The sequence below is a fragment of the Typha angustifolia genome, chromosome 1 (assembly GCF_048772165.1).
Source record: "Typha angustifolia cultivar Huaian chromosome 1, ASM4877216v1, whole genome shotgun sequence".
Classification (NCBI taxonomy): Eukaryota; Viridiplantae; Streptophyta; class Magnoliopsida; order Poales; family Typhaceae; genus Typha; species Typha angustifolia.
The window spans coordinates 4329742-4354058 of record NC_133239.1 but is presented as its reverse complement, the minus strand read 5'-3'; the positions used below and the strand labels follow the sequence as shown (position 1 = coordinate 4354058).

General features: G+C 35.1%; 1 protein-coding gene and 1 long non-coding RNA gene across 6 annotated transcripts; both read left to right on the top strand.

Annotated features, from left to right (window-relative positions):
- Positions 1–573: 573 nt before the first annotated feature.
- LOC140772998 (uncharacterized) lies at positions 574–17565 on the top strand. Of its 5 annotated transcripts, XR_012106411.1 has the most exons (9): positions 584–975; positions 1643–1742; positions 5058–5265; positions 5353–5425; positions 5551–5746; positions 6388–6458; positions 10982–11037; positions 16387–17027; positions 17123–17565. It is a non-coding gene; the product is annotated as an uncharacterized lncRNA (long non-coding RNA). The 5 variants fall into 5 exon arrangements; XR_012106397.1 differs by lacking the exon at positions 10982–11037 and having other exon boundaries at positions 574–703; positions 16959–17027; XR_012106376.1 differs by lacking the exon at positions 10982–11037 and having other exon boundaries at positions 16959–17027.
- A 991-nt stretch (positions 17566–18556) lies between these two features.
- On the top strand, positions 18557–24201 carry LOC140767597 (3-oxoacyl-[acyl-carrier-protein] reductase 4-like). Its single transcript, XM_073107584.1, has 11 exons — positions 18557–18900; positions 19787–19929; positions 20708–20761; positions 22218–22298; positions 22399–22444; positions 22520–22614; positions 22704–22736; positions 22990–23124; positions 23204–23297; positions 23668–23750; positions 23938–24201. The coding sequence occupies exons 1-11, from the start codon at positions 18729–18731 to the stop codon at positions 23968–23970; spliced, it is 969 nt and encodes a 322-aa protein (XP_072963685.1). The 5' UTR covers positions 18557–18728; the 3' UTR covers positions 23971–24201.
- The last annotated feature ends 116 nt before the right edge of the window (positions 24202–24317 follow it).

The following is a 24317-nucleotide window of genomic DNA, read 5'->3' as shown; positions in this document are numbered from 1 at the left end:
CCAACTCTAACAAAGTTAGTAGGTACCTTTTATATAACCAAAACCTTTTATATAACCAAAAAAGTCATGAGTTTAACTCTAACTTTAAATAATATTATGGAGAAATTATTTAGTGGTTTAGTAATTTGGCCCAATCCAGTTGATGACTCGACAGTGCAATTAGTTTAAAAAAACAGCTCGACAACGCATATAATTGAAGCGTAGACTATAGATAGCTGAAAGCTTAATGGAGCCTAAGTGCTTAGTTGAGTCTAGTCCATATCTAGTATCTATTTTTTATACTAATTATATGTATATATTTCTTCTAATAAAAAAATATATAATTTACAACAAAGAGATGCGTTAGGAATGCACACAAAAGCCTAGATTTACTAAAAGTTAATTTTTATACAAATGCCTCCACTTTCTAAATAATAGCTCATATTATTATATTTTTCTTTCTTTTTCTCCTTCCTTATAAATATTTTTCTCTCTCTGTATCTCTCCCACTTTCTCAGCCGACTTCTTGAAGTGACTCCACATTTTTTTTCTTTTATTTTATTCCCCCGTCCTTATCTCCCTCCCCCCCCCTCCCCCACCTCCCCTCTCTCTCTCGTTTCTCTTAACTCCTACTCACCAAACCCACCGCCTAAGCCACACCTCCGTCTCCGCCCTTCCCTCGGCTCCCCAGCGACACCGGAGACTTCCTCCTTCCCGCAAGCCGGTAATCCTTCCCTCCTTCCTCTCCTCTCTTTCCTCCTCCTCCTCCTCCTCCTCCTCCTCCTGTTTCTTCCTCTCCTCCTTCTCTCCCTTGTTATTTCCTATCGAGCCACCACCTCCCCCGGCCGCCACCTCCCCAACCTCCTTCTCCGTTCCTCTCTCTCTTCTCTTCTCCGCTCCCTTCCTCCTCCTCCTCCTCTATCTCGGGTTGTTTTCAACAGTGCTGGGCTCGGCCCATCACTGTAACCGTGATATAGTCTCCTTTTTCTTATTTGAGTAAGTTATTTTTACTTCCTCTAATTTAAATGTCTGTAAATTCGAATTAATTAGTTATTTTAATAATTTCTTAAAGCATACGCAGGTCAAATGCAAATAATATACCCATTAATGCAAATCATCAGCTAGTTATAATTATCTTAATTCTTATTTACTTTTTATTATCATTAGTACGTAGTTAAAGTTAATGATTTAGCTCATTACGATGCAAATTATGCAAGAACTATGGAAAAGATGTATAATAGTTACACCCTAATTAGTGTATTAGATATATGATATAACATATAATTCTATATAAAATATATATATTGAGTGAATTTATTTACCTAGGGCATATTCTCGATAACTTGTTAAAGTTTATTTTTAATACAACATACATGACTAATTACATATTTGTACATTTCAGGACCACTAAATAATATGCAAGTATAAGTACAAACAGCATATGAAATCCTAATTTGTGGTTATTGAGTGAATACATAGATATATATGGAATGCTGGATATATACATATCATTAATTGTGTGTACCTACTAATACATATGTAAGTATAAATGTATAGGTATATATTTACAAAAGGATAAGCGTTTGTTAAGATATATATAATCAAATAAGCACATTGAAGTTAGATGGGAAATCTAACTGATTATTAATCCTAACGACTACAGATTCGTGACATGATTGAATCCCTGCAATTCGAGAGCATGATGACTTGGTCGTGAATTGTGGTAGAGCAATTAAAATTGTAGCGGGCGTCCTAAATCGACTGTGAGTAGTCTCACCCTTTATATATATTTTTAAGTTAATATATGTTATGTAATTAATTATATGCATGCATCTTTTTTACCTCCATAGTATACAAAGATAATTAGGGATGAGCACATTATTCATACTTTATTTGTTGAGTTGATCTTGAGCATGACTCTGCATATCATATGTAAATGATTTTGGAGTGAGTTCGACTCTTCTACTACTTAAATTCTTAAAATGCATGATCTATGAAAGTATTAGATAATCACATAATTTACTCATTCTAAAGAAAATTATGAAATCACATAAGTACGGTTAGAAAGTATGTGGGTACTCGAGTAGGTGTCTGATTTTAGGGTCTTCAATTATTATCGTTAATATGTGATTTCGTGGCCTATATTTGAGGGCAGTTGGGTCTTGTGCATTGACAATCAGACATATATTGTGCGTGGACATTTGACGAGTTATCCTATGTGCTTTCTATATGCTAAAGTGATACACTTGTTTAGATGGATAATTGATGTACTCTTATGATCGATTGAGTAATTGAGCATTCATGTATGATTGTGAGATCTGGTACTATGTGTGTGTGTGTCATTTATAAATGTTTATTATCGTTCTTTCTTTCACAATTAATATTGATAATTGAAATATTAAAAAATACATTAATTCTATTTTTGTGACATAAATATTTGTGGAGTAATTGTCATGAATATCTATTGCTAAATTTAGTCATTTTATGACATAGCTATATGTGTCAGGGCTTTTGTAATTTAATTACATTTAGTTTTTAAATTTAGCATATAAAATTGAGTATATATATTTTCTATAGTTGATATATATTTTATTAGAATGAAGTATACAGAATTTACATATACAGTGAGCACTAAAGTCTATCATTACAAATAGAAAAACCAAAAGCAATTACAAAAATCTCTATATATATCATGTGTTATATGAATTGTCTATAATGTATTTAGGGATATATTTACATATTGCTTTGTTGTTCTGACTTATATTATCCGGTATGTGATTTATATTCTGCTTAGCCTCTAATTTCTATTCACTAACTTTTTAATTGGAATAGCCAGGAGTAGAATTATTTTTTGTCTGAATTGCCAAATACACTTATATGTGATATTTGATTCATGCATAAGGATTACTTATTCATAAATTATGACTCTCTTAAATATATTTTACAGTCCAATACTCACTTATGCATATTTTGGTCAAATCTTTTATAAGGTAAGTTCATAATAAGTTATACATAAAATTTTATCATGTATAGAATGTGTGATAAAGTTATACATATTCTCTAAATAAGATTCTATTACATTTAATATACTTATTTATAACCAGTAACCAAACACAAATTATTACATAAACTTATTCAAGATAGTTTTACATTTTACAACCAACAATAAATTATGAGAAAAATTATAAGTCAATTTCCTCTTTTTTCTGCTCCATCCATCGCCCTTTTTTCGCTTCACCTAATTTATATTTAAGAGATGCGCATAAAGTCACCTTTAAAATATTTTTATGCTAGTTTGATTCGTAAATTTGTGGAATATAAATAACCTTATTCTCAAATAAGCATTTTTCTTCTAAGATAATTAAACAATAACTTAGTTAAATTCATTTCAATAGTTTAAAATTATTATTTTGTCTTTAGATTAGATAATATCTAATTACTACTTGCTAATTACATTCAAGTAAGAGTATTTTCATCATTTAATTTAAAATATTACCAATTTTTTTATATAAATTTACTATTCTTTGTTAGTTTAGTGTTAACTTTATATCGCATTAAAATTATAATATTCTTTTTTAATTGAATGGGGTTTTTTATGAACATGTTCATGTTTGTAGTTAATATTATAGAATCATTTTTTTAAAGAAAGTTCGTAGACCGGTGATTCATTCCATTTAGCAAATACAAGTTATACAATGACAAAAAATAAAGTAGGGTGACTAACTTTTTCACAAGTCCTTCGCTTGGCTGCTTGGCTAATAAACAGACTAAATTACGAATAAGTATAGTATCAATTCTCTTTGTATCTTTGCGAGATAACTTGTATTAGTCTTGTTTTTATTCAACACGAAAGTAGACCCCCTTAATTATATTAGTTAGTGGGTAATAAATTACCTTCATTAGGATTAGGAGGACAAATCTAACCGTCGCAAAATTCAAATCAAAGAGACATAAAATCCCATAGACCTTTTTAGTGAGGAAAAAAAGAAAGAAAGAAAAAGAACTTAATATTTGCCACATTTTACCAAGTAAAATTCTGCCCCCGTACTAAGATTTTAAGATGTTTTGGTTTTTTATTCTTCTCGAAGTGCGAGCCTCACCGCTCTAGACTCTTCCGCTTTTGTCTGTTGGTAGCCACGCAACGACAGCCACCGTGCCTCCTCTCACAGTGCAGGAATTATTTCTGTAGTACTAATTGGTACCCATCTGTAGTCCAATAGGTCCAAAAAGAAACAAGATTTTTAAATTAAAAAAAAATAAAACGTACATTTTATTTTTATTATCATTTGAATCCGAATATTTTGTCTTTAAATGCCCTTAAAATTTATTCTAATTCAGCTTTAACTTAACCACAGACATGTAAATTATTTATGTGGTAATGATTAGTTAAGGAAACTAAGATGTAAAATAAATATGCATACGAATAATAATTAATTTGTAAGGCAAAGTAAGAGGATTATTTATCTTGGCTTGAGGAAGAAATTGGGCCGGAATGCAATTATCCAAGGCGAACGTTTATGATAAAGGTACATGGTCGTTAAAAGACTCTTTCCAGAAATCCGTCCATCGAACGGCCCGTATCACGAGTTCAATCGTTTGTACGGTAGTGATGTTTTCTTATATCCTGATCCCTCTCCGTATTTAACCCCGTCGTTTACGGCGAATAAATCAAACGGTCTGATACTAAAACACCGAGATTTTACTCTTCGCCTAAATAATATTCCCTCGGTCTTGGTTAAACTCTACTGCATGTTAATGGATGAAAAGTACAATGGTGGGCGTGAGGTTATCATTGTAAATGGACGGAATTGCCCAGGAGGACGACGTCGCGTCACCAAAAGCGTGGCATGTTATCCATGGGCCACGGGGGAGGGAAAAGGTACAGGGGTAATCTCGTTGTTCCGTAGAGTGAATAGGGACATTTCTGTCTTATGGACCTTTATATACTGACACGTTTCGCAATCTCATACGTGGCTATGGTCGCGACCACGCCTCCATGTTGTAGTTAATAGGGCTAATTTGGTAAATTAATTGGGTTAATTTGTATTTTGGTGTACTAAGTTTATCTTTGTTTCCAGGGTAGGACACGCAGCGATACGGAAAGATTACTGGGTGCAGGTTTTACTGCGGTAAGAATAGTGAAACGATTACCACGGCTCGTGCCTTAGAAAAAGCGAAGTAGAGAGGTCGGAGACGAAGAGAAGCTCTCGCTCTTTTTCTCTCTTTGGATTCGTTCTCTCTTCTTCCTCCCTTGCTGCTGATCGATGTGCACCGAGGAAGGATTTAGTAAGAGATGAGAACCCTAATCTGTTTTTGTTTCGTAAATCTCCGTTCTCTTTGTAGGCTGTTGTTGATCTTTCGTTGTTCATCTAGATCTTTACTCTTTCTTCTGTGGTCATCGAGATCAGATCTTGGTCATGGAAGTGCTTCGTTGCCTCGATCCGAGGTGGTGCTATATTTCTGTCGTTCTTCTGGTGGTTTGATTCCAATCTTTCGATCAAATGGGTGTGGAGGAATTAAATGGGTTTGTATCTTTTGATCTTACTGTGTTATGCGGCTTTTTGGTTGCAGACGAGGTGTTCGATGTGGTGCTTTGCTAGGCGTGGTAGGTTGACAACGAGAGAGAGCACACCGGTCGGCAGTCATGCTTGGGTTGCCGTGGCTGTGTACTAGCGTGCTCTTTCTCGTTGCCACCCCGGTTTGCCTCGCAAAAATTTGATCCTCCTCCTACCCTACTTCTTCTCGGATTCTACTTCGGTCCAACAAGGTAACTTCTCTGTGCAAGACTTTTATTTTGCACGAATTAGTGCTACAAAGTTATGTGTTGCCGCTTACGTTTGCATTCTATGTGGGTTGTCTCAGTTAGGACTTAGTCGAAGTTTTTGGTCTACCTTTTGACCTTTCCATTTTATCACATTCTCAACGTGTATGCAAGCTTCTTTGTCTTGTCTCTTTGGTGTGTGTTTTTTTTTTCTCATTGTACTTTGTACGTTTCTTGCTCTTTGTGTTTGAAGAAAGATGTTTTTCTGCCTCGAGTACCAGATAATCAATAAATAGAGTATTAGAATATGGCATGTGGAGAAACTATATCGCCTTTTGCTGTCTGGGCGACAGAAGTAGCAATTTAGACTTGTAAATTAGTCTATAAGAAGGATGTTGGCTCTTCAGTGCTTCTGGTTAGTCGTACCAAAGTTTCTTGTAAATGTGACTATGTTGATATACCATACCTGTATAAGATTTCCATGTATTGAAGAAATATAAACTGCCAACTTTATTCGGCTGCAAACTTAGTCAAGTCACATAGTATTCTATCATATAAAAATCTGCTGAAGTGTTGTGTTCATCTAGAATAAAAAGGTTCTTACTTCTTGGACAATATACCATCTTCTTTCTCATTACAAATTTCAGGTGCCTCTCGAAGGATCCTTTTTAGCTTGCACTTATTTTCCAAGTCGTGTTGATCTGCTACAACATCCATGGTACTTTCTGCAGTCCTTGTTTCACTTGAGAAAAGTTTTGCATTCTACATGGGCATAGTGATCAGTTTAACCGGGAGCATTTGGCATTTACTTTACCTTATATTCAACCACTTGACATATCTTTGGTCTAGATTGAACTTTTGTATGTTCTTAATTTCACATTTAACAAGGGTTGAGTTGAAAACATTGTGACTTATGCGAGTATGAATGACTAGAATCTCTGAGCAACCAATGGATTTACTTTGACATAAATGATGTGAATTTGTCTATATTGCAAGGGTATAAGAATTAAATAAGATTTAAGGTAGGTAAGTATATGTTTATGCTATTTATACATCCCACAGCTCTTTCTGGTGTGATATGCCCTCATGATGCGAGTAAACAAGATAAGACTGGAGGAATTAAGTTTTATCTGTGTTCCAGTTGGGTTAGTAGACTAGCTAACATATAGAATTAACCTTGAGAGGGCTGTGTAAATCAAATAAAGTTTAGATATTAGATGTGTACCAATTCCTAATTCGGACATGATTTAGGTATAATTTCTAGTATTCTTTTTAACAACAGTTGGACATTTCAATCTTATGTAGGCATGAAGGCCTGTATTTTTTATTTCGGTCGGGTTTGGATGAACCGACATAATCTGATTTAGCCTATTGTGGGTGTTGTTCATGTCAACTTAGCTTATTTGTTAGCTCAACTATTAGATCACTAACTAACTCGAATTTCATTTAGAAATATATTTTACTTTTATCTTCAATTGGCACTCTTATTATTTAGAGGTAGTGGCGGCTGTAAGGCTTGCCCCCTACATCCAACAAGTTATTGTTTTACATTTTGAATACAACCTTTTCAGAAACATGGATCATTGTTTTAAACTTTCACCTTTTAACGCCTAGGCTCTTGTCTTAGATAGAATATAACTAGACTCTGATTAGGTCCCGCGCAAGTGAATGCCTTAACATTACTATATTTCTTAATAAGAATACATTAGTTTATAGTTTAGATTGTAGGTATTAATTTTAACTGCTCTAACATTTTTTTTTATTTAACCGTTTTGAATTTTGGGTGCTCCCCTAGGCACCCACCTAGTGCCTAGGCGCAATAGTTTTTAAAACCTTGATGTGAGTATAATTGAGAATATCTGTTCTTACTGGACCATTTATAGGTAAGAGCTCCATGCATTAAGACACCCTTTTTTTTTTCTTTTTGAGTAAACCCTTATCAACAAACACTTTACAAACATTTTACAAAGTATGCATATGTGGCATTATTGATAAAGATGAGTGTGAGATGCAGAGATAAACTATTAAGAGTTAAAAGATTGCCACATCATATTATTTGTAGACTAATTATAAAATATTTGTAAGTATTGCATTACTCTTACTTTTTATTGTTTCCTTAATCAAGCCCTCATCCACTTCCCTAGTTGTACCTAAAATTTTCCAATTGGGAGTCCTAATTGTGTCCTGATTGAACATTTTGAAAGCTTTCCTTGTTTGATCCTTGTTAGAGTGATGTCTTTTAGAAATATTTGAGCATTCTAATTATATATATATATATATATATATATATATATATAATACATCCAAAGCCTATCTTAACCGAAAGGTGCAAAAGAGTCTACAGCAGCAATGACAGAAGATTTGAGAATATATATATATATATTTTTAATTTTATGAAGATCACTTTTACTGGGCTTTTCTTCTCCTCTCCTTAGCGCCCCACTGCCCCTTTTTGACTCTTTTTTTTTTCTTTTCTCTCCATAGTGTAAGACCCTTTTTGATGTCATGCAGCCTGCCGTTTCTCACTTTTCCCCTGTCAACCAGTATTTACATCTTCTCTTCACGCTTATGAGTTGTCTTGACTCACAAAAAGAGAGTATGCCTTTATATCTTGGTTCCAGAAATGGAGCTCTTCTTCCTTCCCTCCCTATCCTTTTCTGCTGTTTCTGCTTCTCTCCCGATGCACCCCTCTTGTGCTGCTCATTTTCTCTTCCTTTCCTCTCTTCTACTCTATTATCTACCAAGTTATTTTGTTGGCATCTGACTGCACTTTTTTTGAAGGATTTACTGCTGCAGATAGAGCCTTCTGAGGCCTCAAGAGAAGATAAAGGTCCAAGATTGATAACTACAGATTGCTAAATGAAATTACTGAGATCTAAACCTAAAACATTTCTTAAAAACTTCTTTTCAATATTTATTTCTATTATAATATTCCTATTGGCGAATATTTTTATATGATCTTAGGCCTATGCATATACTTAATACTCATCCTCTTTGTCCAACTGCTGATTTTTAGGCATATCTTTCTTCCAAACGACAGTCTTTAGATGTATTTCATGATGAGTGAGCCTCTTTAACAAATTCTTATTTGCATTACGATGCCCATAACTTGTTGGCAAGGATTAGTTTAACCTGCTGATTGACACGTGGTTGCATGACCATCCTTGAATTCAAGGACATGCCAATCGTGTAGCTTTTGCACAATCTTATTGGGGTAATTCCCAAAGGCATACATATTACATGTGTCAAGAATGAGACACTAGTGAACATTATTTTAACGTACATCTTTCTCATTTTAAAATAATTGGATGCGGAATCTTTTAAAATGAATGGACTACATAACCGACATCAAGTTGCTCAATAGAATTAATATTTGTTATTTGATAGAACATTAATTGGTTACATAGAAAGATAAATGCACATCTCTATAAGCTTGTTCCTTTTATTCAATTGCATGAGGCTTGCTTAGAAAATTAAAACATTTCTTAAAAAAATTAAGGAGTAGGTATTATTTGTCTCCCCCTTTCTTGATAGAGTGTGACTTGGTGTCACCATAAGGCTTGCCTCTTGCGTCTAAATGGGCACAAGTTCATATTTAATGGAAACAACCTTTTCCATATTGAAGGTAAGGTTGTGTAAATCCTGCATCCAGTCCCAAGACCCCAGCATTGGGGGTAGCCTCATGCATTGGAATTTTCCCAAAGGAAATCCACTTTGATCTTGTAACCTACAAATTGTTCACCAAATTGTATCAAAAGAAGCGCAATAAGCAACCAACAACACCACCTAATACTTTTTCTCAACCAAAAAAAAACACCTAATATTTTCTTGCTTACATCTTAATGTCATATAAGAGTTTCTTTGTAAATATATTGGTGTGGTCATTAAGGCTTGCCCATGTACCTATCTGGTTCAGTGCAGGTTCTTCTCATAAATAAAACCCATCCAGCAATAGGGAAATTTTAATATCCTTCCCTCCCCAAAACCTACTCTGATAGTAGCCTCATCCAAAAGTATAACCATATTTCTCTATGCATGACTTTTTTTAGTAAAATTTCTATCTGCATGGTTGTTTAGCAAATTCGATTTGATTCCGTGATTTTGATTTCGCACTATCCCAAGTATGGTTTCATTGTTTTAGCAAGAGATGAGGAGCTGTGTGGATCATAGCATGTCCTCGAGATATTAGCATGTAATGGTACTTATGTTAGTCAGAGTGTACGAGATGGATATATCAGGAACCCATAGTTCGCATGATGACCTACCTTCTTAATTTCTTTCTTAATCTATGTTAAGCATGAGCAGGGGTAGACAACCTATTATGGCTATCAGTCATGATTGAATAGAATGAATGGTGACACATCAACTTAGGGTTTACTTGATTGATTGAATTTGGTCCTCGTAGTACAATTAACTTTTCTAGTACTCACGTGTACTTGTGTTTTTGTTCCTTAGACATTAGCGTATAAATAAAGTTGAAATATGTTGTTATATTAGTCTTGGTTTAGCGTGGCCCTTTGCACTTGCAATTATTAATAGTTTGTAGCCCTCTCATTTCTTCCAGTCTTGATCCAACATCATCTTGCTATTGCAATAAATTTTTAATAATATTTGGAACAATGATGGTTGTGCCGATCGACATGTCTGACACGTCCCTGTATGCCACTGACACACATTTAATATTTTTTAGTATATTTAAAGATGGTTTTAAGCCTTCAGTACGTCAATTCTTATTTTTTATTTGAATATATATAATAAAATCTACAGTCTTTAGATTATTTTTATAAATAATTTATTTTACCAAATATATATTAATAATTAAATAAAAATATTATTCAACATATAATATGAGTGAACATATTTATTAAAACTAATATTAATAATTAAACGTTGTATAATATAATTAAATACTTTATAATATGATTAAAATAGTAAAAAATTTTAGAAAAGGGCTCTATATCTGATATCATGCTTGTCACGTGATAAAAAAAAATTCTATAGAATATTTTAAATTTACCACTCTAATAGATTTATTTCACATCAATAAAATTCGTTTCAAATTAGTAAAATCCGTTCCAAACGTAATGCGGCCTTATGCCAATCTATATGGGTTGGCACTGAAACCGTGCCTTTTGGCATGGCATGGCATGGCATAGCGGCATGGAGGGTGCCGACCGGCACAACTGTCATTGATTTGGATAATTCCAAATGCTTAATGTGGCTTCTTTCATTTCATTTCAGTGCAGCATTCCTCGTGGAACTATTGCGATAGTTAAAATTTTAATTGAAATAGTCAGGTAGGATTTTGGGTATATAGTTTGTTTAACCTTTTAATTTGATTTTCGATTTTCCGAACTTGTGACATTTGTGCATGCTTATCGAATGACATAATTGGGTAATGATTTTTACACTGCCTACTGTTTCAAATTGCCTTTCCATCGCTGGATACATTTGGTTTCTTGTATAATGTTGTATAAATTTGCTGATAAAAAACAACCAAATAGATGTTATATATTTCCGTATCTTATGGCCTGTTTGGCAACTCTGGATTGAGAATCCAAAGTATTACAATTACTAAAGAAATTGGATTGCCTTCCGTGTGATTACTCTGAAGATTACTTTAGCTTAATCTCAGAGATGGCATTGTTTGGGGCCTTTGGGCAGCTGGGAGGATTGTATAGGAACAAAGGAACATGGAGGTTAAACGAGTGGGAATGGGAATCGACTCCTATCAGCTCGTCTTCCTCCATTCTGTGGAGTTGGTGCATGAGTGAGCAACACGTGCCAGAACTGATGAGTCACCTTAAATCTCTCCCTTGGAATGTCCCTTAACCTTTTATCCATGTTGCTCCTGGGAGATATACAAGTATTCCTAGGTGAAAAAGCTGCTACAAAGAGAGCATGGAGATGGGATTTGCTTGCGAGGTACATCTTGGAGTTATAGATGAATGGCAGCTTTGAATGGTTCACAGAACTGCAGTTTGCTACGAAACAGATGAAGAATTCTATACTTGATATTAGGTCAGCGTCATCACTAATCTCTGACGAGATAATGGTTGACTCTCTCCGCCATGTTAGCCAAGCTCACCGATGGTGGGTTGGCAGATGGGCGGGGTGAGGTTCAGGAGAGGGTAAGTGAAGACACAAGCCTGAGCAATGCTGTATTTGCTTAGACAAAGTGACACCAGTGTGATTTGAGTTATACTTCACCCTAAAAGCTGTAATTTTTGTCATGACCAGGATTTGTAATCATGATCGGCCGGCTATATACCTCAATAGACTGGAGATACATGAAGCCTTAACAAATAAGGTTTTTCAAAATCCTTGGTGATAAGAATTCATTTTGACTATTAGCTCTAAGTTAATAATTAATAAAACTTCAAATGGGTAATAACAAATTTTAAATTTGACAACCAATGTCTTCCCAATTAAATTAAGTTAACAAAATAGTGTTTTAGTGGAAATGAGACCAATCCTAAGTAGAGATATAGTTTCGATGCACAGCGTGTAGTCACCACACCAATCAGTATTTGAGAAATATTAAAGGGGAATGTTGTGGTCCAATAAGCATAGCTCAATAAGTAGAATTTACTCAAAAGCTAAATAAGTTTAAAATTCACAAGTATGATTTTAAAATAAATTGAGACTCAATAATATATAGTAAACAAATAATACCAAGCATGCTCATAATAATAATAATAATAATAATAATACACAAGATAATAATGAATCATAATTGATAACATGTTTATTATTTCAATATACTAAACTTCTCAGTATTAAATAAATGACATGTCTCATTTGGATCTGTGCCCTGTGAATAAAATTATCTCAAAATGACAATCTAGTATTTTTCTCTTAGCTGATCTAGTTAGGGTTACCAAGAGGTGTCACTACGTGATAAACATATTCTATCTCTTCCACTGATTGTTGATAGAAATTAGAATCATCTTAGGAAGTATCATAATCTAACTTGTAGTTGTTATAATTCCGTCAAAGCCACCTAAAAAAGTCACCATGGTGATGTAAAATAGGACTGCTCATTGGATTTCCAAGTAGATTTGAGTTACCGTGAAAAATCGCAGAGCGATATTTAATGAGTTTATTATGTAAATCATACCAATCACAACTTAAGTTTTTCACTAATCACTTATGATCATTATAATTTCTATTTGCATGGAGAATAACAATACACAAAGAAAACATGATAATTATGTTGCACACATATGACGTGATGATATTGCATAAAAATAACATGACAGTATAAAGCACAAAATTTGAGATGAATAAAACGCAAGTAAATCCTATTCACTTGAGTCTAAGTGAAATGACTAAAATTTTCAATCTACACCAGAAAAAAATACCACCTTTATACAAATAATATATTTTAACCTAACCATATATATGATTTCTAAAATTAAAAGTAACTAAAATTTTAAATTGGGCCAAATCCAGCCCAAATAGTTTGCCTAGGCTACAACCCACCCAGCAAATCGACTTGGGTCAGGCTGCAGTTAAGCCCGCTGCCCACCAACCCACAAGATGGAAGCAAGTCGACCATGGCGATCAATGGTGAAAGGAGTACTATCCATGACCATCGACCATAATGGTGCTTGGGTCATTCAACAAGGCTACAAAACTCTGAAAGTGTCTACAAAATTCTTATGAGGGAAGTTTATTCAAGAGGTCAGACATAACCGGTGATGACTATGCTGATCGGATGCAAGCCAAGAGGTCAATGGGATGAGGTTTAATGGCGTAACATACCTCGCCGATATTAGAACCAAATGGAAGTACCCATGGTGTGAGGGCAATGAGATGAAGCTTCTCGCATTGGAACGGTAATGACTTGAAGTCGTTGGCTGGCAAATTTTGCCCAGAAAGCTACAAATGCCTGAAAACAAAGGTACACAATATTTATTATATTAAATTTAAGTTAAATATATTGGGTGGGGGAGGACTAACCGTGAGTTGAAGGGTAAGCTCAGATTTGTCTGATGATGCTCTGGCAACCGAAATCTGACAATAAAAACTTCAACGATGGAAGGAGAAGATAAGAAGGAAAGAGAAAGAGGTGACAATGAGGAGAGGAGAGGAGAGGAGAGGAGTAAGGTTAGGGTTTTAAAGAGGGAACTTTAAGATTTGATTTTAATTCAAAAATTGATGGTTTCAACTGAGAATTTTGCAACCACTCCTCTGATCATGTAGTGGTGATGGAGAGGGAAGGAGGTGCATGTGCAGTGAACATGACCTCCAATTAATATTGCTTTTCTTCTGATTATAATTGTCTTTGCTGCTAGATTAAAATGATACTCTAATATAGGCATCCAAACACCACTCTTGAAATTTTTCCTTGGTTGCGAAATCCTAGAGTTTCATTCTAATTGTTCTAGTAATTGAGGGTTGTAAAACATCCTATTAATCTTAAGTTACAACAAGATCTATAATTATCGAAGTGGATAAAAAATACTGTCGATCAATTTAAGATTTTTATCCTTTTCCCACATTCAAAATTGGTAGAGTTTTAAAAGCTTACCTTTCCTATGTTCTCAACCATGACATTATGCATCTCACTATTAGGTGTTGTTAGTCGGAGAGTAAAATGGGTGGCTCTAGTGTTATGATCCAACTACGTGGGTCGACTAGGTCGAATCAGTCGAGTCTAGTTAGTTATTTTGCTTATTGCTTTTAATTTCGAATTAAAGCGGATAATCTGCTATGTAAGCCAATAAGGCAAATTCGATCCAACCCACTATGACTACTCCTATAAATAGGAGAAGTCGTAGGTTGATTGTTATGGTGGAATGAATATTGAGTTAAGTTATTTTAATTATCTCGTATTTGCCATGTTATCGTACTCATTAAATCATTTTTATTTTTCTAGGAGTAGATCTTAAAATAGAATCCTTTCAAGCTTTCAAACCCTAGCCACTGTCATTTTTTACGTGCTACCTTACAATACGGCAGTCCGCCACCCTCCGATGATCGACACAACATCGAATATTTAAAATTTCGTCTAATTATAACCTTCCTTCACTGTTTTATTTGTTTATCTTTCATCCTTAGCTAAGAATCACGTAAAGAGCCAAAAGAACTCTAACTCATGAGGCTATCACCCATAAAATTTTTATAATTTTCTTACATCCAGGTCATTCTAGATTTTATTCATAACTGTGATATTAGAGCCACCACTTTTCGGCTATAAGTGAACACACTATCCAAAACAAATCCGAGGAAGATTGCTGCCATAAAGTACCAAGAACTCTTCTCCATATCGACTAGGTCTTCTTTGGCCCCATCACCACTAGCAGCCACCCGTCAACGATGAGCCATCAATGTGGGCAAAGACATTATTTAAAGAATTCTCAAACGAGTTTGAAGGAGATACAAACCACTGATCATAAGAGATAATCATGAATAATGATAAAGAAGACTTAGCTAAATCGGTTTTTATATCTTTCTCGAATTAGTTCTCCATTTTTGTTGATGTAGAGTCTGAATAGGAAGAACTTTAAGTACGAAAGTTGTAGATGATAACGTCACCGATCTTATCTATTTAATTTTATATTATTTGGCTATCAAGAATATTTGATGAATATTTTTTCAAAACTGCATAGAACTTGATTTAACTATGATTCTCACTAAATTACATAATCTAATTAGATAAATAACAATTAGTCAAGCCTAATATCACCGCGAGGTGATCCGATTAGACCCGGGTAACATCATTATTGGGGCTGTTTTGGGCTTCGTTTGGATGTTTGTTTCAGTGGTAGTTTCAGATCGGATGGGACAAAATATGAAATGTTTTAGTGAAATGGCTCGGTTTTGAAAGAATCTATAGACCACAGTTTCCGGGAGACCTTCAAACTGTCTTTTTTTCAAGTACCATGAATAAACAATGTCAGTTTGTAGTGTAGTTCTTATGTGCTATAACATATATTCTCTTTTTTTCTCCATAAAATATTTCATCTTGTAAATTTCCAGAAAGGAAGCATAAAAAATGCAAGGGCGCAATAGCAAGATAATCTAATCTTATCTTCTCTTGGATTTGTGTTTTCTGATTCATCACACGAGTAATATACTAGCCCTGATGGAGTATCCTATCACCCTGCTTATAATATGGATACCTTCATTATCAAATGAATATTTCCTTCGAAATTCATGTACAGTGGTTAGATACAATAATAGAATATCTTTTTTCCCTGAATGCTTTCTTGTCGATGATTAGTGTCTCGAGCTCAATTCTAAAGTGAAATACTGTAATGGCAATCTTGTCAATTGAATGTCATTAGACTTCGTACGAAAAGTTGATTGTACAAAAGCCACTCTTCTAGTAACAACTTAGTGACTTACTGAATGAAAAATGTGGATCTTCAAAGTACACTCTTGGCCGGATTAGCCAATAGGAACTGGATAGGCCTGAATAGGTACTTCTGAATCCTGAGATGCTTAAGATATTCCTTGACTCTTGCCAGTCTAGTTATGTCACGATAACCGAAAGGTACCCCACATAGGCCTTCCCTGGAATGTGAGAAGATGGTAACCCAAAGTGTCAATAGAAATCCTTACATTATAGCGCAAGTATCCGCAGTTTCTTTTGGAGTACATATTGTAATGATATCTTTGTTTTTGTTTTGTTGCAGATTCAACCATAATTCGACATGGCCTACTAAGCAAATCTTGTAACCATATAATGTTGAAGATAATTTTGTTGCTCTTTATCTATCACATACCGACTATAATCATATGATTACCGCTGTCTTAGCATTAACATCTCAACTTATTTGTCTTTTCTCCTGAAAGTTGGGTTTAATCTATATATCATTACATTTAAATACATCTATGACAGGTTTTTTCATATGCAATCGTAAGTGATTAATTTTGTAGTTAAGTGTAATAAGCTTGGCGGTTAGGTATCAGAGAAAGGGATAAAGGAATGACTTGAAAATTAAAAGAATGACAATCTAAGCCATATAAATTAACTTACATGTAAAGCAAACTCCACATTATATTACACCTGTGAAACCATGCTAGAATTCAGAAGCGTATATTAGGGAAGTCAGCAGATTGGAGCAGTGAGAGGGATTCACCAGCTACATACTTTAAATAGAAGAGACCTCATCATTTCTCTGTGGATACTTTCATTTGATGTCCCATGTGGAGTTCAGATTACATGAGGATGTTGGATATTTATTCTCTTTCGTTTATTGACTAGTATGAAACAGGACCATTTGAAAACTTCAGCGTAATGTTGAGAGACATATCAAGCAGAGGCTCACTCCTGGTACATATGCATTTCTTTTAATTTTCCCAGAAAATCTCTGTTGCCATTGGATTAATCCACCTGAAAAATCCGCTGTTCCGTCTTTACTTTCCTAGACTCCAGCTGTGGAATTGGAAAGCACTCATAGCCAATTTACATGGTTGGATTCAGATGATCAGAAATATGAAACAGGCTATTGGAGAGCTGGTTCTCATCATCAGCGAATCGCATGGCCAACGTATGTCAAGGCAGCCTATGTTCTTGTTATCCAGGCTGCATATATTATTGCTGTTAAATCCATGCCCTTGTTTTAGCAGAATTTTGGGTCTTAGAAGTCATGGAATAAAGTGTGAGGGCCTTGAATATGGAACTGTAAGTTTGCAGTCTACAGTACTTTTTATATCTACGTAGTAGCAGCACCTTGGGATTTACCTACACTTCTGAGACAGGAAAATTGTGAGAGCACTTTCTCTCTGAATTTTGGAACAAGTTCTTTACCATCCTAAAGCTTTATTATTGGATGAAAACATCAATTCTTTTTCAAAACTATTGCTATTAAGTACATGTCCAACTTACAGTTTCTTTAACGCAAAAGAATATTGCTTCACTTCTTGCACAAAAAAAAAAATAGAAGACTTGGGTACTTGGAAAGAATGTTAGGATATCATATTCTTGATGAGTAGTAGTATTTGTGTGGTATAATAATTAATAAGTTAACAGGAAATGTATCTATCAGAAGCATTTGGGTCATTTGCACAAAAGATTAAAATAGTTTTACAGTTGTGCTCTTTTCTTTGTTTTACTTTATAGAACTATCCAAACTAAATTTACTATTTATGGAATTCGACTAGTTCTTCAAAGCAACGGATAGCTGAATCTGACTAGTTCTTCAAAGCAAAATCAAATCCGTCAAAATTAGATACTTTTTTTTTTTTACCTTTTTGGGTAAATGATCCGGAGTATTTCAGTTTGTGCTCTCATTTGTAAAGTTACCCTAAGCATATCTCATTTATAAAGGAAGATCGGTTCTTTTCATCTCATTTTGCGCAATCTCTTCTAAGCGTTCGTTTCTATCTTTCTTTTAACTATCTTCTGGACAGATAAAAGAAGGGAAGTTACAGAAGGGGGACAACAAATGCTCACAAAGTAGATAGCAACTCCAACCCAGTAGCCAAGACTACTGCTTTGGTCGCTCATAAACTAGTAGCCAAGGCTATCACGAGGAATATTTTAGTTACTGGATCGTGATTTTTAAATACACATAATCTCATATTTAAGTTTCAAAATAAATTAAATATATAAAAAAATTAGGAGCCTACTTAAAATAGTAAAAAGAAAAAAGAAAAACTTCAACTTGCACTGCTATTAATCTACCTCCGACCAAATCCAAACCAACCCCAGAAGCGGATCGACGTTTCACGATCCAATCCGACCCATCTACCCAAGTGCGGGGTCGGCTACCTCATAACGGATCCGGATCAGCCTTATCGCGCACCCTACCTCCACGGCTCCACCCGCAAACCCGCTTTTCTTCGTTTGCTCCGCCCCCCCTCTCTCTCCCCTCTCTCTTCGGAGCTTCCAAAGAAACCGAAACCTCCCGCCCCTACTCAACCTCCCTCTCTATATCCATATATACATTTCTCTCTGGCGATCTTCCAATCCTATCACTCTCTCTCTTCTCCTTCCTCCTCCACCCTCCTTCGTTTTCTCTCGAGATCTCTCATGGCCGCATCTGTCGCCTTCAACCCTTCCTCCATCTACGTGTCGAGAGCCGTTGCTGCTCCTCGTAGGCTGGCGCCACTCGTCGCCTCATCGGCCGCCGGCGGATTCGCTGCGCGGTCGCTAACCCTTCGATCCGGGTCCAGATCCGATAACCTCGTCGCCTTCTACTCCGGTAATCATTTCTCTCTGCTCCTGCTACTACTGATGTTGGAGTTAGTACTATGTCTTCCTCTGGTAAAAAGAATTGATTTTAGGTTGTGGCTTTGAACTGAGAAGAGGATTTAGTTGATGTCATTAGATTTTTTTTTTTTTTTACTGTTTTTGAATGTGGAGCTAATATTTGGATGAACTGTGGATCAAGATGCTACTTTGGGAGTACTTGGTTGCGAAAAGTGGAATAATCTTGGATACTACGTACTACTTGACAGCGAGGGGTTGTAAAATTGGGTTAATCTACATCCAAAGCGCCTCTAGAGATAAATTTTCATTTACTTTTTTAATCTTAACTTTGCATCTTCGCTCCTTTCCGCTCTACGTTTTCTGGCGTAATCTATCTTTTAGAAATATGAAGCAGTATACTAGTATATTAAATTCCCAATATTTGCAACCAAACATTCCCTTAGGAAGTTTTTTGTTACGATGTGGGGCTACTTATAGTAATCTATACTTACGGAGGAGCCAGAACCCTCAACTTTGTTCCTTTCTCAGGAGTACTGAGATATTGGCTGTTAATTCTTATTCCAAGATGAAACAAATGTGTACGACTTGAAGCAAAATTTTCGTCATTAGTATATGTTCTAATTAAAGATTGTAGTTGTACTTAATATATCATCTTATTGCTGCATATGTCCCAATATTTCTTTTCTCCTAAGTTAAAAAAATGTCACAAGTTCGAAGATTAATATGGTCACCAGAAGGTGCTTGAACCATCTTGGGAGGGCAGTCGTTATGTCATGTTAGAAGCTATGATCAATATTCAGGAGTTATACGGCTTGTCCATATTTTTGTTACCACTACTGGTTAATATACTGTGGAATCTGTGGATATTACATTTGCAGGTGTAAGAACTCAGGTTGCAGCTGTTGAACAAGCAATCGTTGGAGATGCTCAAAATGTGCAAGCTCCAGTTGTTGTTGTTACTGGAGCCTCTAGAGGAATTGGAAGAGCCATAGCATTGTCTCTAGGCAAGGCTGGATGTAAGGTCTGTATCTTAGTGTCTCTAATACAGCTAAGTTTGAAGTTTCTTGCATATGAAATTCAGACGGCATGAAAAGGATATTTATTTGGTCGTTTCTTGTCTTAATTGAGTAGTTTAAACAGTAACTGTTCAACTCTAGTCTTTGAAATCGCCTATGAATTTGAATAGCAAATTGTTCAAGAACCTTGGATATTTCTTAACTTTTTGGGCACATGAAAAATGAAAATTGTGCATTTTGATGTCATAATATATTTGGGAAATATAAAAATATTTACAAGGTTATCCTGCTGTGGTATATAAAGGATTGCAAAAAAAAAAAAAAAGTTGAAGACTCAGACATGAGAATATTTGGAGTGCTTACTAGGAAAGTTGTTAGATAGAAAATCAACCAATTTTGATATTGTTTGTCTCTTAGAGGATGGAATAACACAAATGAGGCCTGAGTATCAAAGTCTTATACTGAGGGAGTTCAGAATTTTGGTCCATTCTTTTTCTGAATCAATCCTTGTGGTTGTCATATCCTTTTACATTATGAGCGCTAACAGTGAGCAGATACTGCAGAAGGAAATAAGTTTGATGGTTATCTTACGAGGGAAATTATGAAATATTTAACTGCTTGTCTGTTCTAAAATAATATGTCAAGTGTATTATGCTAATTTAGGATCTTTTGTATACTGGCTCTTATTTTGTGCTATTTGTTCTGTGGACCCCTTTTTCATGGTCAGAAAATCACATGACTTTTAATGTCTCCTAGTTGATAGTTCTCAGATTCTACTTTCAGGTCCTTGTCAATTATGCGAGGTCAGCCAAAGAAGCTGAAGAAGTCTCCAAAGAAGTGAGTGCAATCACCCTCTGTTTCTAGTAACTTATGGAAGTATCTTGTCTGTTCTAATGTTTCAGATTATATTCACTGTGTTAACCTTCATATGACAAGAATGCTTACATGAGACAATTGAAATAATTGATCACTCAGTATGTTGTCTTTCTTTTTTTTGTATGTTTTCTCGATATATGCCTGAAAGGTGCCTCAGATCTCAGGATATGCAATTCCCTTTAAAGAGTGAAGAAACTTTACATATTCAAATTCAACAGAAAAAGCAGATCTTTCGCAAATTTCCATGTTCCATTATCTGATTCGATCATGTTCAATTTGGTTACATTTATTTGCCTTATGTCTTCTAGAGTCTGGAGTTCTCAGTTTATGATTGCAACCACCATTTACTTTCTTATCACATGAACCATGTTGCATGTTAAACATTTAAAGCTTGTCTTGAATAATATAGTGCATGTGAAATCCATCTTTCTGTTCCAATTTCCTCTACAATAAATGACCATGAAGCCATCTATCCCAATTGGATAAAATATATAATTTGCACGGAGATATAAGTTTCAATTTGTGCATCTCCTTCTGTTTCATTTACAAATTTGACAGAAAATCTGCAAGATGTTAATATATTTATAAAAGGAAACAAATTCTTCCCAGAATAGCCGCTTCAAGTGGATAGTCTTCTGCAAGCTCTCAGATGGTTCACACCTTGCAGGACATTTACACTACTATAATAGGAAAAATATAATGAATAATGCAAGATTTTGATGTTCTCAGTAAAATTCCTGTGTTGAAGAATGTCAGCATCCAACTGTTGATTTGATCTTGGATGTGTACAAGTGATTTGGCTTCGATGACCAGCATGCTTATTTAATTCCAACTCTCCTGTAATATCTGTCATGTACACCTTGACGCATAGGGTGTTCCCGAGATACTTTATGATCTAGTCATGAAGATCAAAACAAGGCCTGTATTTGAGCTTAATGTTATTGAATCTCAATCTTATTGGGCATTATTCACAGTTTTTTTGGTTCATTAAGTTGGTTCTCTATATCTGAGACCATTAGTTGCACAGTTGCACTACATTGCTATTCAACAATTTTGAACTTTCTCTATATGGAATTCTTTTAAAAGCTTGTTTATTTTTAATGAGGCTGAATATGTGTCCAGTTGCGAATGCAATAGCTGCAGTTTTTGTATATTGAGCTAACCGCTTGGTGCTTCATAAAAATTTGGCATCATAGTGCGCAGATCAGATTGATGATATAAGGCTACATAAAGCATATCTAATTTTGTACATAATACATAAATAGTTAAATAAATGCCAATACCAAGAGCTCTGTTCTACCTAAAAAAATTGCAAGGCTCAGTGGTTTAGAAATATTCGACCTTTGATTGGGTATTGAGGTTTTATTATCAGATCCAGAATGCTAGATCATGTGATTTTGCGTTTGCTTGGCTGCAGATTGAGGCATCTGGTGGTCAGGCCATTACCTTTGGAGGAGATGTTTCAAAAGAATCTGATGTGGAATCTATGGTGAAAACAGTGAGTCAAGTTCACTAAATGAATCCACTGATACTATATTATACTTGACTATTACTATTTTAGTTTGCATGCTGATATCATGGGTACATTGTTCTTGCAGGCAATTGATGCTTGGGGAACTGTTGACATATTAGTGAACAATGCAGGTCAGTGGGAATTAATTTCTCTATGTTTTGTTTCTTCGCCACCTTTTCTTTCTGAAACCTAAATGGTATTTTCAGGTATTACAAGGGACACATTATTAATGAGAATGAAGAAACCACAGTGGCAAGAAGTAATTGACCTAAATCTTACTGGTGTCTTCCTCTGTACGCAGGTGCTTATTCATATTCGTTAGCACTGTCAGTTAAATCTCTCTTGACCTTTGAAATGTTTCTCATCATAATTCAATATTTTCTCTTACAGGCTGCAGCAAAGATAATGATGAAAAAGAAGAAGGTATGCTCAATGAATGTCTCCTTTGGTTTCAATTGTTTCATAAACTGGACTGGTGAGATTTCCGATGTTAATTGGTTCAAACGGGTGCATACTTTTTTATATTTTTTTCAAAATTCTCTTGGTAATGCTCTTGTTGGTGAGTGGATTAAGTATTTGAACTTGCAGTATAACCTACTAAACGCCAAAGATACTGTCATATAATTACTCCATCTATTGTATCTTTTTATTGGTTTTTTCTTACTCCTATTTGTAGGGTAGAATCATCAACATAGCATCAGTTGTTGGTCTTGTTGGCAATCCTGGTCAAGCTAATTATAGTGCTGCCAAGGCAGGAGTAATTGGATTTACAAAAACCATTGCAAAAGAATATGCAAGCAGAAACATCAATGTGAGCTTATCTTTATGTGTATGGCAATGTACAACATCTTGTGATCCTGTGGTGCAACTTTAATATCATTTTGGCTTAGGTAAATGCTGTTGCTCCTGGATTTATTGCATCTGATATGACTTCCAAACTTGGAGAGGACCTCGAGAAGAAAATCTTGGAGAATATCCCATTAGGTATGCATGTTGTACAATTTCATCCTTTTAGTGGCCATCTAGAATATCAGCTGATACTTTTGTTAGCCTTTTATAAACACACAATTTTATTTGGAAAAGCGATAGCAAAGTTAAAAGGAATTGACCTGTCAAGCTTTTCCCTGAGATAACTGACCTTGAACAGACCCAGAACAGGAGGAACTTGAACCTTTTATGTGAAATAATCTCTTCTAATAGGTTGGTGTTATCCAGCTGAGCAGGGGATGTCTTTGATATTAAAAGTTCTCTTCCATGCTAAATTTTGCTTTTATTATAACTGCTCGATACAAGAGAAGTCGAGAAAGGAGAAGATCTGATATGAAATTAATTAGATAACGTATACAATGTTCAGGGAGGTATGGTCAGCCAGAAGAAGTAGCTGGACTAGTGGAGTTCTTGGCCCTTAATCCTGCAGCAAGTTACATAACCGGACAGGTACAACTATTTACTTTATTAGTTTCAATTTAGAGAATTCATGAAAGCTGATCATATGAGGGGGTGTGATTGTCGTATCTTATCTTGCCTTTCCGCCATACTCTTTCCTTTTTGTTTCCTACTTTGCTTGGGCGTTCTTAATGATCCTTGAGGAAGTCTTGATGTACTTCCATTGATAATAACGCAGGTGTTCACCATTGATGGTGGGATGGTGATGTAAAGCTTCAGATGAGTTTTTCCTTTGACACAGTAAGTATTAGGCATTGAGCCTCCAATAGGTATTGTGGTAGTTTCCGCTCTTCTGAGTCTTTGCGATTGTTGTACCAACAAAGTGTTCCAGTTTATCTAAATTCAGCTTATTGTTGTTCTGTTTTCCTTTTCCTTTTGTTTTCTTGGGTTAATGCATGTCAGAACAGAAAATATGGTAGTAATTGGATAATGTTATTGTCAATTCACATCTCTCTCGTTATATATATATATATATATATATTCGTGCAGATTTATTGTGTTGGATTACAGATCAAACCCCACTTTAGTAGTGGACTTAGTAGGGGAACTAAGCATTAA